At 38.1% G+C, this 17433-nt stretch overlaps 1 protein-coding gene across 11 annotated transcripts in view; it reads left to right on the top strand.

Moving 5' to 3' along the window:
- Positions 1-17433, top strand: part of BCLAF3 (BCLAF1 and THRAP3 family member 3) — an 88241-nt gene that overhangs the window by 35763 nt on the left and 35045 nt on the right. For all 11 annotated transcript variants that reach the window (XM_012522129.4, XM_071213090.1, XM_012522133.4 and 8 more), the window contains one exon: positions 5055-5169. In XM_012522129.4, coding sequence (XP_012377583.1) covers positions 5055-5169 — 115 coding nt within the window. The remainder of the gene's footprint in view (positions 1-5054; positions 5170-17433) is intronic.

The following is a 17433-nucleotide window of genomic DNA, read 5'->3' as shown; positions in this document are numbered from 1 at the left end:
TGGAGGAATAGAGTATGGATTAGAGTGGACTTACTAATATTCTATTCATGAACTTTTGTGATTAGTAATCAAAGAAAATGTGGCATTGATGTGGAGAAAGTGGCCATGGTGGCTGCTGGGGATAGGGAGTGGGAGGAAGATATGTGATGTGGGGGTGTTTTCAGGACTTGGAGTTGTCCTGGGTGGTGTTGCAGGGACAGTTACCGGACATTGTATGCCCTCCCATGGCCCACTGGGTGGACTGCGGGAGAGTGTGGGCTACGGGGAGGACCATTGACCATGAGGTGCAGCGGTGCTCAGAGATGTATTCACCAAATGCAATGAATGTCTCATGATGATGGAGGAGGTTGTTGTTATGGTGGGAGGAGTGGGGGGAGGGGGGTGGGGGTATATGGGGACCTCATATTTTTTTAATGTAACATTAAAAAAAACAAAGACAAAACAAAAAAAAGGAAAATGCAGGGGAGATCAGAGTTTGAATCCCACCTCTGCCAGTTTATAAGCTGTTTGATATTGGCAAACTTGCTTGGTCTCTGGAGCCTCTCCATCTATATGGTCTATGGGAATGACCATATTTATGATCTAGAGAGGTTATAAATATTATATGAGCTGATACATATGAAGTAGTTCTGCCATGAGTGGCACATAGGTTGTTAATAGATCCTCATTTTTTGTTCCCAACCCAGTTCCTCTTTTTAGGGGTTCTGAGTATTCTGTATTGGCCCCAGCTTATCTCTAGTTCTGAAAACTGTATGGAACTCATGACAATTCTGGGACCTATATGATTATGAGATATAATTGAATGGGACAGAATTTCTAGTTCATCCAAATAGTCATTAGACTATTCTCAGAAAATGGGAATGTCTGAATAGGAAGGGCCAGAGCTCATTGTTTTTCCATAGTCCTTAGTTTCAAATTACTAAGATATTTGACTAGATTTTTAATGTCAAGTCTGTGACTAACTAGGTCTTAGTCAAAATATGTAGAGCTTGTTTAAAACTGGACCTGATTCTGACAAAAGTTAGGGACTAGTTCAAAGACACTGAAACTGTGAGTTGAGGCATATGAAACAGAATTGAAAATAAAGTAGTTCACATCTTGTCCCTTACTTAATATGATATGGTTAATGCATGTCATGACTATGCTCTGTAGTGACACAGACTTTTCTGTCATGATTTTCTTGACTCAGCAAGGATAAGAAACTCCATATGCCAAGAAACGGGATTTTAAAAAACATTTCAGATGATAATGCATGTTATAAAAACCATGTAATGCTCCAGAATATATCTTCGCCCTTTAAGATGGTTAAGAGCTTGACTTCTAGAGTTAGATTTGAGTTGAATGTCTGGCTCTGTAGGCTCCTTGCTGTGTGACTGACCTTGAGCAAGTTACTTGATCTCTCAGTTTCATCATCTGTAAAATAGGGATAAGAATTACACCTACTTCACAGTCGTAGCTAAGATTAAGTAAGGTGATGAATTTAAGAAACAGAACAGGGAAACGGACTTTGGCCCAGTGGTTAGGGTGTCCGTCTACCACATGGGAGGTCCGCGGTTCAAGCCCCGGGCCTCCTTGACCCGTGTGGAGCTGGCCCATGCACAGTGCTGATGTGCGCAAGGAGTGCCCTGCCACGCAGGGGTGTCCCCCGCGTAGGGGAGCCCCATGCGCAAGGAGTGCACCCATAAGGAGAGCCACCCAGCGCAAAGGAGGGAGCAGCCTGCCGAGGAATGGCGCCGCCCACACTTCCCATGCCGCTGACGACAACAGAAGCGGACAAAGAAACAAGACGCAGCAAATGGACACAGAGAACAGACAACCGGGGGAGGGAAGGGGAATTAAATAAATAAAAATAAATCTTTAAAAAAAAAAGAAACAGAACAGCTGGTCAGCAGTAAGTATTATTAATATTAGTTTTGAGGATGGCGTTGTAAGGTTCAAAGATGTCTTCCTGCAATGTGTCTTTTGCTGGGCCTGTCAGATTATTTTATTTGTATGTTGGTATGGCATAGTGGAACCATGAGGATTTTTTTTATATCATTAAGATAATATTTACCTAAAATAGCCACCTTTTGAAAGTAGTTTTTAGTATATTCACAAAGTTGTACAACCAGCAACTGTTTCATTCCAGAACATTTTCATCACCCCAAAAAGGAAGTCCCATGCCCACTAGCATGATCAGTATTTCATGCCTTTTCATTGCCAAAAAAATATTCCATTATATGGTATATGAATATACCAAAATTTGTTTATCTATTCATTAGTTGATGAACATTTGGATTGTTCATCAATAGATCCTAGTTTACTATTAGGAATAATGTTTTCAGTGAAAATTTTGTGCACAGGTTTTTGTGTAGACATATTTTTTCAGTTCTCTTAAGTATAAACCTTGGAGTGGAATTGGTGGGTGAGATGGTAATTCTATGTTTAACTTTTTGAGGAATAGCCAAACTGTTTTCCAAAGCAGCTGTACCCTTTTATATTCCCATCAGCAGTGAATGAGGGTTAGAGTTTCTCCACATCCTCACCAACACTTGTTGTCTGTCTTTTTAATTACAGACATCCTAGTAGATGTGAAGTAGTATCTCATTGTGATTTTGATTTGCATTTCCTTGATGGCTAATGATATTAGGCATCTTTTCTTTTACTTATTGGCCATTTGTTGAGTTGTAAGAGTTCTTTATGTACTTTGACTACTGCCTCCTTTTCAGATATGTGGTTTGCAAAGAAGATGATTTAAAGTTCATTATTTTGTTTATAGAAGTAGGAATACATGCTAAGGGTAAACATTTGGAAAAAGTAAAGTATAAAAACAAAAATACAAGGCATTCTTCATTTAATCAGTCAGGGATGACCACTGTTAATATTTAGTATATGGGAGAGCAGGTGTAGCTCAGTGGCTGAGCATCTGCTTTGTATGTACAAGGTCCTTGGTTCAATCCCTAGTACCTCCTAAAAGAAAAAAAATACATATACTATATATATATATATATACACACACACTATATATATATAGTATATGTAGTTAATATTTAGTATATTTCACATCATTTACTTTTCTGAGCATATGTATATTTTAAATAATTGAAATTATCCCCAATATACAGTTGCACCCTCCTCTTTTCACTGAATATTGTGTTATGAACATTTTGACAGAGCCTGGGGGATTTTAACATTTCAAAAAACCCTGAGCATCTATTCTATGTCAGGTTCTGGGGTCAGAGTTGGAGCCACAAAAATGGAACCATCCACAGTGCCTCCTCTGTAGGAATCTCACCTTGTTCAGTGAGACAGGTGCACCAGCACTTACAAACATGGTATGATATATATGAATACCCCAAAAATGCTACATGTACACATAGCAGGGCTACCTCTTCCAGCCTCAGAAGAGTTTAGGAAAGCCTGCCTGGAAGAGGCATAAACAGAGCTAAATCTTGTAATCTAAAAGAGAACTGCATCTACAAAGGAGTGGAGGCAGGAGGGATTGTGGCATTTGCTGGGCTCAGCATGCATGTTGGGGAGATCTCCAGTGAGGCAGCAAGGGCCAGAGCTCAGGGGGCCTTGGCAGGTCGTAATGAAGAGAGTAGGTTTCATTCCTATGCCAGTGGGGATCCATGGGAGGGAAGAATTGAAGCAGGGGCTGAGGTGGCGGGTGGTTTATCTAGAGGACACATGAAGGGTCTGAGAAGCATCATGGGAGATGTGATAGGGGAGAACTACCAAGGACCGTGGAAATGATACTCCTGGAAGCAGGAGAAGCTGTCGGAGGGCCCTGCCTCCCAGATAGGGCTGCCTGTGGAAGATGGGGGAGAGGCATGGTGCTGGGACTCTAACGGGGGAGTTTCTGAACTAGTGCGGCAGGAGTCCTGGGTGGTCTCGGGACCTTCAGAAGACAGGAGAGGGGAGTCTTCCCTTTGCTGCTGGGACCCAGCAGAGTCAAGAGGCCACTCTACCAATGAGGGGACCCTGAGCCAGTGACACATTTCACCTCTGATGAGTGAACTGAATCATGATCTGTCAGTGCTTTCACTAATAAGAGTCTGTCAGTGTATTAGTCAACCAAAGGTGTGCTGATGCAAAGTACCAGAACTCTGTTGGCTTTTATAAAGGGTATTTATTTGGGGTAGAAGCTTACAGTCACCAGGCCATAAAGTGTAAGTTACTTCCCTCACCCAAAGTCTGTTGCCACGTATTGGAGCAAGATGGCTGCCATCTCTGCAAGGGTTCAGCCTTCCTCTTCCTCCTAAGGCTCCATGGTCCCAGCTCCTTCCATGCTCAGCTGTAGGCTGCCATAAGGCTTTTCTCTCTTCCTGGTGCTCCTCTCTTTCCAGGCTCAGCTGCTATGGTCTTTCCACAAGGTCAGCTGTAAACTATCAGGCAAATGGCTTGGCTCTCTCCCCGGGGCTCCAACGTCAAAAACTCAATTCTCTGGGTTCTCCTTTTCCATGTATTTACTTCTGTATGAGAGCCTATTTATCCCCACCAAGGGGATAGGGACTCAACCCTGCACTCCCTAGTGATGTGGTCAAATAAAAGCCCTAATCTTGATTTAATAAAGTAAAAGTGAAACCTTTGAATCTGATATAATCTAATATGTCCAGAGGAACAGACCAGTTTACTAACATAATCCAATATCTATTTTCAGAATTCATAAACAATACCAAACTGCCACAGTCAGCAAGAGAAGCTCAGGGTTGTCAAGCGATCTAGACCTGTGATACTCTGTCCTTCCTCATAAAACAGACATTATGCATATGGTTTCAGGGGGTGACTGTCCCCAGCAAGCCTGTCCTTGGACCCCAGATTGAGAACTCTCATCTAAAGAATATTGTGTTCCCCTTGTTGTTCGCTTCCAACTTAGCTAAATAACATTAGTTGAAAGACGAGGGTTTTAGCCCTGATAACTGTCATTGGTCATTTTAGTGGTGATCGGTCATTAATATTTTCCTGTTGGGCTGCTTTAATTCTCTCTGAAGGGGGTATTTTGATTTTTCTTTTTCTCTTTGGTGGGAAAAGGTAAACTAAAAATTATTATTTTCTCTTGTTCATTTTATTAGGAATAATGAGCACTCCAGTTTTTCAAAGTTGAAGAATATTGAAGCTGATGGATTCCAAAAACCTATACATTTTCTAAACTCAAATTTTAGAAAATTTATTCAAAAACCTCACACGGTAAGATTGCAGTTCCAAAATTTTCATTTTCCTCTGTTCCAGTCTCCTCACATGTATTTGTACAGGGATCACCGATATTTTTCATGTTTGTAACTGTTCATTAAATATATATTTTAAGATTCTGTTGAGACTTAAAATTAAAATGAGAATCTCTTACTTGATATAGGATTTTATTGTTTTTTTTAATAGTACCAGCTTTCATTATGATACTTTTTAAACTTTAAGATATAATTTACATACTATAAATTCACCTGTTTCAGGTATACAATTTAGTGATTGGCCCAATCGCTTGAGCTACCTCCGCTCCATGCTTGTTGTATTTCTCATTATGTTTCCTTGTTGTGTCTCCTCATTGTGTCTTCTTGTGTCAGCTTTCTGTCTTGCTCATCTTCTTTAGAAGACACTGGGAACCAAACTTAGGACCTCCCATGTGGTAAGCAGGTGCCCAACTTCTTGAGTCACATCTGCTTCCCATGATTGCTTAGATTTTAAGTTTAAGATGATCAGTTTCAAAATTTGTGATAACTATTTATAAAAGTCTGTTTACTAGTTGTAGGCAGAAATTGTCCCAGGTATTCAGAAAAACTTTGATACTCAAGTCTTAAAAGTAGTAGTCCCTCTATCAATAATGTCTTACATTAGGGTGGTGCATTTGTTAAAACTGATGAACCATTATTAAAGCATTGCTTTTAGTCAAGATCTATAGTTTACATTATGGTTTACACTTTGCACTGTACAATTTTATAGGTTGTGACAAAATGGTATAATGGCTTGTATCCACCATTGCAGTGTCATGTAGAACAATCCCAATGCTCTAAAAATGCCTTGTGTTCTACCTAATCTTCCCTCTCCCTCCTCTCAGAACCTCTGGTAACCACTCTATATCAATGTTACAATTTCTTCTGTTAACTACAATAAGAAGTCTAGCCTACTTTGGTCTGTGGTTGTGTTCCTCCTTGTGTTTGTTCATTCCTCAATTTTTAGGGCTTTGGGGAAGATGGTACCCACTCTGCTTCAGATTGGAAGAGGGCTTAGATCTTATGGGGCAAATGGAAGGAACTGTTTTGCTTGCAGTTGTAGATATTCTTTGTAATATCCCTTTTTCCCATTGTTTGTTGAAGAGACTGTTCTTTCTCTATTGAGTGGATTTGGCACCCTTGTCAAAAATCAGTTGACCATTGATATGTGGGTTTATTTCTGTGCTCTCCATCCTTTTCTATTGGTGTATATGTCCTTATGCCAGTACCACACTGTTATGATTACTATGGCTTTGTAATAAGTTTGAAATCATGATGTGTCAATCCTTCAACTTTGTTCTTTTTGAAGGGATTAGTGTTAACAACCTAACAATATTTGGTCTTCCAATCCATGAACTTGGGGTGTCTTTCCATTTGTTTAGGTCTTTTTAAATTTCTTTTTGCAGTGATTTGTAGTTTTCCCTGTACAAGTCCTTTATATTCTTGGTTGAATTTATTCCTAGAAATTTTATTCTTTTAGTTGTGATTGTAAATCAGATGTTCATTGCTGCTGTATAAAAACACAACTGATTTTTTAAAAAAGATTTTTATTTTTCCCCTCCCCTGCTCCTGTCCTGCTGCTTTTGCTGTCTGTGTCCTTTCACTGTGTGATCCTCTGTATCTATTTCTCTTTTTTATCTTCTCATCTTTCTCCTCTAGGATTCAGAGGGATTCCATCCTGGGGACCTCTGATGTGGAGAGAGGTTCCCTGTCATTTGTGCCACCTCAGTTCCTGGTCTCTACTATGCTTTACTTTGACTCTCCCCTTCCTCTCTTTTGTTGTGTCATCATCTTGCTGCATGACTCACTTGCGCAGGCACTGGCTCACCACGTGGGCACTCGGCTCACTGCTCAGGCACTTTCTCTTCTTTCTTTTTCACCAGGAAGTCACAGGGATCGAACCTGGGTCCTCCCACATGGTAGGTGGAGGCCCCATCACTAAAGCCACATCCGCTTTCTGAAATATAACTGATTTTTGTGTGTTGCTCTTATAACCTGCCACTTTGCTGAATTCATTCATCAGGTCTAGTAGTTTTGTTATAGATTTTTTGGATTGTCTATACATAGGATCAGGTCATCTGTGTATAGGGAAAGTTTTATTTCTTTCTAATTTGGATGCTTTTTCTTTTGTTGCCTAATTGCTCTGGCAAGAATTTTGAGTACAGTGTTGAATAGCAGTGGTTAAAGAGGGTATCCTTGTCTTGTTCCTGATCGTTGAAGGAAATCTTTTTTTTTTTTTAATTTAAAGATTTATTTATTTATTTTCCTCCCTTCCCCTCCTCCCACCCTGCTGTTTTTACTGTCTTTGTTGTCTTCTTTTCTCATTTTTTCTCCTCTAAGATACACTGGGATTCGATCCTGGAGACCTCTGAGGGGGAGAGAAGTTCCCTGTCAATTGTGCCACCTCAGTTCCTGGTTTCTGCTGCACTTCACCTTGACTCTGCCCTTGTTTCTCTTTTGACGTGTCATCATCTTGCTGTGTGACTCACTTGCGCGGGGCACTGGCTCACCACATGGGCACTCCTGCAGGCACTGGCTTGCTGCGCAGTCATGCTTTCTCTTCTTTTTCACCAGGAGGCCCCAGGGATCAAACCCAGGTCCTCCCATATGGTAGGCAGAAGCTCTATCACTTGAGCCACATCTGCTTCCCTGGCGGAAATCTTTAAATCTTTCTCCATTAAATGTAATGTTACCTACGGGGTTTTCATAATATGTCCTTTATCGTGTTGAGGAAGTTCCCTTCTATTCCTAGTTTCTGCATGTTTTTATCAAATAAGATTGCTGGATTTTGTCTAATGCCTTTTCTGCATCAATGGGCATGATCATGTGGGTTTTCCCCCCCTTCATTCTATTAATTGCATTAATATTCTTATGTTGAACCACCCTTGGATACCTGGGTTAAATCCAACTTGGTCATTTTTAATGTACTGTTGGATTTGGTTTGCTAGAATTATGTTGGGAATTTTTGCATCTATCAGATGCATATAAGGGAAATTCGTCTATAATTTTCTTTTCTTGTGATGCCTTTATCTTGCTTTGGTATTGGGACGATGCTTGCCTCATAGAATGAGTTAGGAAATGTTCCATCTTCAAAGTTTTGAAAGTGTTTGAGAGGGATCTTTGAATGTTTGGTAACATTCACTAGTGAAATCATCTGGTTCTGGACTTTCCTTTGTTGAGAGATTTTGATTACTGTTCCAATCACTTTACTTACTATTAATCTGTAGAGATTTACTATTTTTTCTTGAGTCATTTTAGGTAATTTGTGTATTTCTAAGAATTTGCCTATTTCTTCTAGGTTATCTGATTTTGTGTGTGTGTGTGTGTGTATAGTTGCTCATAGTATCATCTTATAATCCCTTTTTTATTTCTGTAAGGTTGGTAGTAATGTCCCTACTTTCATTTATAATTTTACTTATTCTCATCTTCTCTCTCTCTCTCTCCCTCCCCCTCTCCACTCACTCCCTCTCTCTCTGTCTATCTAAAGGTTTGTCAAATTTATTGACATTTTCAAAGAAGCAACTTTTGGTTTTGTTAATTCTCTCTACTTCTTTTCTCTATTTCATTTATCTCCACTCTGATCTTTTATTATTTCCTTCCTTCTGCTCACTTAGAGTTTAGTTTTCTCTTCTTTTACTAGTTCCTCTGGTTGTGTGATTTGAGATCTTCTTTTTTAATGTAAGCATTTTCAACTATATATTTCCCTATGAGCACTACCTTTGCTGCATCCCGTAAATTTTGGTATGTTATGTGTTTGTTTTCATTTGCCTCAGGTTAGTTCCTAATTTTTCTGGTGATTTCTTTTATGACCCATGGTAGTTTAAGAGTGTATTGTTTAATTTCCACGCATCTGTGACATTTCCAATTTCACTCTGTGATTAATTTCTAGATTTACTCCACTGTGGTTGGAGAGGATATTTTGTACGATTTTAATCTTTTTGAAATTGAAACTTGTTTTGTGACTTAACATATGGTCTATCCTGTAGAATGATCATGTGCATCTGAAAAGAATGTATATTCTTCTGTTGTTGAGTAAAGTGTTCTATACATGTCTGTTAGGTCTGATTGTTTCACAGTATTGTTCAAGTTCTGTGTATTGATCTTCAATCTAGATGTTCTGTCAAATTATTGAAAGTAGTGTATTGAAGTCTTATACTATTAATTTAGAGCCATCTCTTTATCCCTTCAATTCCATCAATATTTGCTTTATATACATATATATATGTATACGCACACACATTCTGTTGTTAGGTGCATATTTGTTTCTAATTGTTATATCTTCTTGTTGAATTAACCCTTTTATCAATATATAGTGTCTTTTGTCCCTTGTAACAGTTGTTGACTTAAGGTCTATTTTTGTTATATTAGTATACTCACACCAGCTTTCTTTTGGTTACTATTTGTATGGTATATTTTTTTCCATCCTTTCACTTTCAACCTATTTGTGTCTTTGAATTTAAGGCAAGTCTCTTGTAAAGAGAATATAGTTAGATAATGCTTCTTTATCTATTTGCCAATCTCTGCCTTTTGATTGGAAAGTTTAAACCATTTACACTTAAAGTAGCTATTGATAATGCAAGGCCTACTTCTGCCATTCTGCTATTTGGTTTTATTAAGTCTTATACTTTTTTTCCCTTATTTCCTCCATTACTGCCTACTTTTGTGTTTAGTTGCTCTTTTGTAATGAACTGTTTAGAATTCCTTCTCATTTTCATTTTTTTATGTATTTTTTTTAGATATTTTCATTGTGGTTACCTTGAATCTTAAATTTAACATTCTAAATCTATCACAGTCTCATTTGATTTGATACCAACTTACTTCAGTAGCATGCATAAACTTCCTTCATATATTCCTCTGCTCACCTTCCCCTACTTCATGTTGTCATTGTTACAAATTGCATCTTTATATATTATGTACAACACCATAGATTTATAATTACTATTTATGAATTTACATTTTAGATTCTACAATAAACCAAAAATAAAATAGTACTGGCATTTATATTTACCCATGTAGTTACCTTTACCAGTCTTTTTTTCTTTATGCAGCTTTGGTCTATGTCTGGGGTCCTTTCCTTTAAACCTGAAGAATTCACGTTAGTTTTTTTTGTAGGGAAGGTTTACTGATACTGCTCTGGCTCAGCTTTTATTTATATGGGAAAGTCTCAGTTGCTCTCTTTTTTAAAGACTTTTTGTTGGATATAGAATTCTTGGTTGGCAATTTCTTTCTTTCACCATTTAAATATGTCATCCCACTGCCTTCTTGCAGTGATGAGAAATCAACACTTAATCTTATTGAAGGGTCCCTTGTACTTGATGGCGTTGCTTCTCTCTTGCAGCTTTCAGGATTCTCTTTTTGTCTGTGGCATTTGACACTTTGATTACAGTGTGTCTTGGTGTGGATCTTTTGAATGTATGTATATGTATGTTTATGTATTTATACACATATACATATATAGAGGGGAGAGCTGTATGTGTGAAAGAGGAAAATTTGTGAGAAGCACAGAGTCATAGAAAATGTAATAAACAGAAGATTATAAGATTTTAGAAAAAGTAAACTTTTCAGAGAAGGTCCCATTTTTCTGTTTCCACCAAAGGATTTGGGTGTTTTGTAGTTATAGGCATAATGTAGTAATGTAGTCCATACCCTTATTTCAGATAGTTTCCTAATTATAGAAGCAGCATCACCTCAAATCAATTATGAGTCAGCAAAACATGTTTCCTGCTATGTTGAGGATTTATGTGAGAATTCTTCCTAGGCAGTGGTGCACATGTAAAGGTGATAGGTAGTTGTGTTTAGGAGAAAAGATTTGTGTTGATTGTATTTTGTAAACTAATTTCTAGTCTGTTGGACTTTTAAGAACTATGAGCTCTTAATCTAATTTGCTTCTACTCTTGTAGGCTGAGGTAAAGTGTTAATAATGCTGCCCTAGATTTCTAATATATTTCTTCTAGATTGTGCCTTATCTTAAAACTGACTAGCCTTTCTCTGATCATCCTGTTTTTACGTATTCATTTACAGAGCCAGTTTCCCTCTCCTAGACAAGAGACACGTGCTTCTTATTTGTTGTATAAGGATTAAATGGTAATGATCTTGTACATTTTCGTAAAGGCCAAAGTTATGATTGAGGATTCACTTCTCTCCCCAAAACCAAAGAAAGTAGAAATAAGAAATAAAAGGCCACAGACATTAGAATTTAAGATGATCAGCTGGTATTTATGGAAAGCCTGCAAGAATTTTGATTAGCAGAACCGAAGGTAATTTTAAAGGCAATTGAATATTTGTTTCATGTATTTTTATATCTGTTCAGATAGTAATTGTGAATAGTCTTAGAAGTGAAAGAGGCCAAAAAGGAGTACCCTACATACATGTACTATACTTGGAGAAAATACAAGGTGACCACAGTCTTCCCATTATTAGCTATTGAATAATTATTTCAAGGGTGAGGTGAAATGATCTGTCTTAAATAAAGGTTCCTTGGCACTGATTCCCCAAGATCACATCTCCCCTGATTATTTCATTATGGATCCATATTAAGCTTTGGTTTCTTTTGTGCTGGGGTTTACTAGGTGGATTTCATTCTTTTTAACAATAGTTTGAGAGTGAGAGATACTAGCATTTTGATGGTATATCCAAAATTTGGATATATCAAACTCAAGTAAGATTTGGAACTTTCATATGTTTCCCTTTTTTCTGTTTTTACATTTTTACATTTTACATTTTTTCTATTTTTACACTTTACGTGCAAAAATTGTTAAGTCCCTTTTTCAATTCTGCCCCTTTTACTGTTGCTTCCTGTTGTCCAGAGAAAATAGAGGTCATTGGAAGAACTCCCTCCCTTTTTTCTCCTCCCACCTCAACATACTTATATCTATCTATATCCCTCTTTCTTTCCTCTCATTGCTGGAAAAGAAGTTGTCTACCCATTTTCCAGGCCTCATCCTGTGATTAGAGTCTATCCTTTCCTAGAAACTTTGTTTCATTTCTTCTTCTTCTTAATCATAGGTCTCTCTTCTTGAATAGCAGGTCTCCTCTTGAACAGCAAATCCCCTTTCCTTGGTGTTTCATACTTTGCATGTGCTATTCAAACAGTCCAGAATGGTTTCACTGTAACACTTCCTCTTAGGGAATTTTTTCCTTTATCCTTTTGTTTCTCAATCTTTATCTTTTCCCTAAAGACTTCTTTGCATGACTCTGGAAGATTTGGATACTCTCTTCTTTGTATTCTTGTTGCATATTTTAAGTACCTTGATAATAACACATAAAATTGTATCATACCTCTAGAGGAGAGGTCAGTGGGAAAGTTCATAATGCCGGGATCAGTCTTATGCCATCTGAACCCACTGATCAGTCTTCACTTCATTTCACATTATGATATCTATTTTGAACTTATGTATTTATAGTATGACTAATTATACAGTCTGTATCTCAAGAGATGTCTGGAAGAATGTTCACCAAATGTTGATGTTAATTGTCTCTGGGTAGCAATTTGGGGGCAATTTGCCCTTTTTGTTGTTGTTGTTATTTGTAATCCTGTTAATTAATTTGTAGTCTGATGTGATGGTACTCCTTACCCCCAGCCTCTACCCTGGGAGAATTAGGGTGGAACTACAACCTAGATTAAAATTTTTAAATTACATTTAAACATTTCTTTAATGGTGAATATTGAGGTTGTTTCCAGTTTTCACTGTTACAAACAGTGCAGGTATGGGTGCCTCCTTTGTGGACTTTCACTAATATTTTTCTAGGCTGGATACCTAGAAATGCTGATTTAGAGGGTATGCACATTTTATATTTCCATACACTTCTAAACTATACTCCAAAAAAGATATAGCAATGTAAATTCCCACTAACCATTTTTCTTTTCCAATAATGTATAATATCAGACTTTTCTACACCCTGCCCCCAGTCTCATGGGTAAAAGCTCTTATTTGCATTTCCCTGGTTATAACTTAGATTGAGCATCACTTATTACATATATTATTTTTCATGATTGCCTGAGTATCTCTATTTTTTTCTTTTCTTTTTCTTTTTTGGCTTAACAAAAACAGAAATTTATTCTTTTATAGTTGTGGAGGCCAGCAGTCTAAAATCAAGGTGCCAGCAAGGCTGTACTCCCTCAAAGCTCTAATCTATTGCCTTTAGGTCCCACCAGATAATCCAGGTTAATCACATCTGCAAGTGTCCTTTTTCCAAGTTAGGTCAACATCCACAGGTTCCAGGGATTTGGACATGGACCTATCTTTGGAAGCCAACAAACACCTTACAAAGAATACTAAATGCATAGAGAACTCAGAATAAATACATTAGGACAGAGAATATGTTGGATAGCAGGGGGCAAAAGAAAAAAAAGTAGAATGTCAGGTTTCATATAATTTGTGATCAGAATTACAGTGAAAATGTATAAAAATTCAGTGAGTACATGTGTATATTATGTATGATTCAGCCATGATAATTTAGTAAAACAAACAGCAGCTATTTCTACTCAACAAAAATTTAAGAATGAAATTGTGGAGGAACAAAATAAAAGAGTGTCTGTCTGCTTAGGCTTAGGTATGAAGTTGGATCGTTTGTAATTATTAAGAAGTTCAGCAACCAAGTCTTCTTAATAACCCTCTAGGAAAGCGGACGTGGCTCAACTGATAGAGAATCCATCTACCATATGGAGGGCCAAGGGTTCGATCCCCAGGGCCTCCTGACCCATGTGGTAAGCTGGCCCTCACGCAGTGCTGCCGCATGCAAGGGTGCCTTGCTATGCAGGGGCTCCCCCACATAGGGGTGCCCCATGCATAAGGAGTGCGCCCTGTAAGGAGAGCTGCCCTGCGTGAAAATTTGCAGCCTGCCCAGAAGTGGTGCTGTACACATGGAGAGCTGACACAGCAAGCTGACGCAACAAAAAAGAGACGCAGTTTCCCAGTGCCACCGGAATAATGCAAACAGATGCAGAAGAACACACAGTGAATGAACACAGAGAGCAGACAATGGGGGAAGGGGAGTGAAATAAATAAAATAAATCTTAAAAAAAAAACTCTAGAAGACATGAAATGATGCTATTAACAATAATTACAAATAACTGAAAAATAGTTTCCTATAATAGGGTGATGTCACACCCTAGGCATTCCAAAATCTTGCAAGGTTGTGGTTCACTGTGTGAGAACACTGAATAACTTCCTTTATTTGAGTTATGGTAGCTCATTTTGCTGAAATATCAGAGATACTACATTTTCAGTAACTTGCAAAGAATACACTAACATTCTACAAAGTTTCTAGTCCAGAAACTTGGGTGCTGAGTGGTGTGAGTTTACGGTGTCATACTATTAAATAATCAAGACCAGTCTGGGGAAGCCTTTAAGTTGTGATTTCCCCTTTCCAAAGCTAAGTTGTAGTGTCTTAATTAAGTAATAGTTTTTCAACCCTTCAAACAGCCAAATCTTTATAACAGTTTCAGAACTGTATAAAAGAGGGAAGTATGTTTTTTCAAATACTGTAATCTTGCTTTCTCAAAGACTCCCTCAAGACAGAGAACCTTCTCTTCTACCCATCGCATTTTTCTTCATCGCTTGAATGGTATATATGTAGGTGTGTACATTGGCATTCTCGCTCAACAACCAAGCTTTGTTACATAGACACGTAGACCTTTTTTTTTTAAACTAGAGAACTTGTAGATTTACAGAAAAATTATTTTAAAAGTACAGGGTTCCCACATACCCCCCCCCATATTATTACCACCTTGCATTAGTGTGGTATCATTGTTACAACTGATCAAAGAATGTAATACCTGTATTATTAACTATGGTCCACAATTTACATTAGGGTGTAGTTTTTTTTCCAATATACTACCTTATTTACACCTTGCAAATGTGGTTCATTTGTTACAATTCATGAAGGAACATTTTTATAATTGTACTATTCTCTCTAGTCCATTGTTTACAATAGGGTTCACTGTGTTACACAGTCTATGTTTACCTTTTATTCTAGTAACATACATGACGTAAAATTTCCCTTTAAATACATTTACATATATAATTCAGTACTGTTAATTACGCTAACAATGTGCTACCATCACCACCATCTATTTCTAAATTTTTACATTCAACACAAATAGAAATTCCCATTCTCTAACCCCATCCCTGCCCCTGGGAGCCTGTATTCTATGTTCTAAACTCTGAGTTTGCTTATTCTAATTATTTCATATCAATGAGAGCATACAATGTTTGTCCTTTTGTGTCTAACCACACTTAACGTAATATCTTCAAGATTCATCCATGTTGTCACATGAACTAAAACATCATTCCTTTTTAATGCTGAGTAGTATCCCATTTTATGTATATATCACATTTTGTTTATCCATTCATTGGTTGATGGACGCTTGGGTTGCTTTTGCCTTTTGGCAATTGTGAATAATGCTGCCATGAACATCAGCGTGCAAATACCTGGTCAAGTCCCTGCTTTCAATTCTTTTGTGTATATACCTAATAGAGGTGTTGCCAGGTCATATGGTAATTCTATACTTAGCTTTCTGAGGAACTGCCAAACTGTCTTCCACAGCAGCTGTACTATTTGATATTCCTACAGCCATGGAAGAGTGTTCCTATTTCTCCACATCCTCTCCAATGCTGGTAATTTTCTGGAATTTGTCCATTTCACCTAGGTTGTCAAATTTGTTGGCATATAGATGTTTATAGTATACTCTTAAGATCCTTTTTATTTCTGCAGGATAAGTAGTACAGTCCCCCTTCTAATTTCTGATTTTATTATTTTTGCATCTTCTCTCTTTTTTTCTTTGTCAGTCTAGTTAAGGATTCGTCAATTTTATTGACCTTTTCAAAGAACCAACTTCTGGTTTTGTTAATGCTTTCTATTCTTTTTTATCTCTATTTATTTCTGCTCTGATCTTTGTTATTTCTTTCATCCTTCTTGCTTTGGGTTTAGTTTACTATTCTTTGTCTAGTTCTTCCAGGCATGCTCTTTCTTGTTTTGTTTTTGTTTTTTTTTTTAATTTATTTTTTATTTTTAGAGTAACTTTATACTGTTACATAAATGATACATCAAAAATAAAGGTAGGGGAAATGGATGTGGCTTACCCAATTGGGCTCCCATCTACCATCCCAGGGTTCAATGCCCAGGGCCTCCTGGTGAGGGCAAGCTGGCCCACACGGAGTGCCAGCACCCGCTGGAATGCCACCCAGTGCAGTAGTGCCCCCTGCATGGGAATGCCACCCAGCACGGGAAAGCTCTCCCATGCAGGAGTGCCAGCCAATGCTGAGAGCTGGCACAGCAAGATGACGCAAGACACACAGAGGACAGACAATAAGAAAACGTGGCAGAACAGGGAGTTGAGGTGGTACAAGAGAGTAATCGACTCTCCCACTCCAGAAGGTCCCAGGATCGGTTCCCGGAGCCACCTAGTGAGAATACAAGCAGACACAAAAGAACACACAGCGAATGGACACAGAGAGCAGTCAATGTGGCGAATGAGGTGGGGCGGGGGGGGTTATGTGTGTGTGAAATAAATAAAAATAAAAAATCTTTAAAAAAAAAGAAATATATATATATATAGGGGGATTCCTATATACCCCACCCCACCCCCTTCCCGTACACTTAACAGTGTCTTTCATCAGTGTGGTGTATTTGTTATCAACGGCTGAACACATATTGAAGCATTACTGCTAACCATGGTCAATAGTTTACATTATAGTTTACACTTTGCACTGCACATTATAGGTTTTGACGAATTGCATAATGGCCTGTATTCATCATTGCGGTGTCATTAAGAACAATGTCCCAAAAATGCTCCCATGTTACACCTATTCTTCCCTCTCCCTCCTCTCAGAACCTCTGGTGACCACTGCCTTTATATCAATGTTATAAGTTCCTCCATTGCTAGAATAATACGCTACTTTAGTCCATAGTTGCATTCCCCACCCCCCTATGTCTGTTCATTGTTCTATCTTGAGGACTTTAGGATGATAATGCCCATTCTGTTTCTGAATGAAAGGGAGTTTCTTGTTTGTTTTTTTAAGAAATACACTTTATTTTTTCGTCCCCTCCCCGTCCCCCTCCCTACTGTTTTTGCTATCTGTGTCCATTCTCTGTGTGATCTTCTGTGTGTTTCTCTTTTTTTGTCTTCTCATCTTTCTCCTCTAGGATTCACCAGGATTCTATCCTGGGGACCTCTGCTGTGGAGAGGTTCCCTCTCAATTGTACCACCTCAGTTCCTGCTCTCTGCTTTGTTTCACCTTGACTC

The sequence above is a fragment of the Dasypus novemcinctus genome, chromosome X (genome assembly GCF_030445035.2).
Source record: "Dasypus novemcinctus isolate mDasNov1 chromosome X, mDasNov1.1.hap2, whole genome shotgun sequence".
Lineage (NCBI taxonomy): Eukaryota > Metazoa > Chordata > Mammalia > Cingulata > Dasypodidae > Dasypus > Dasypus novemcinctus.
This window is presented reverse-complemented; position numbering and strand designations above follow the sequence as displayed.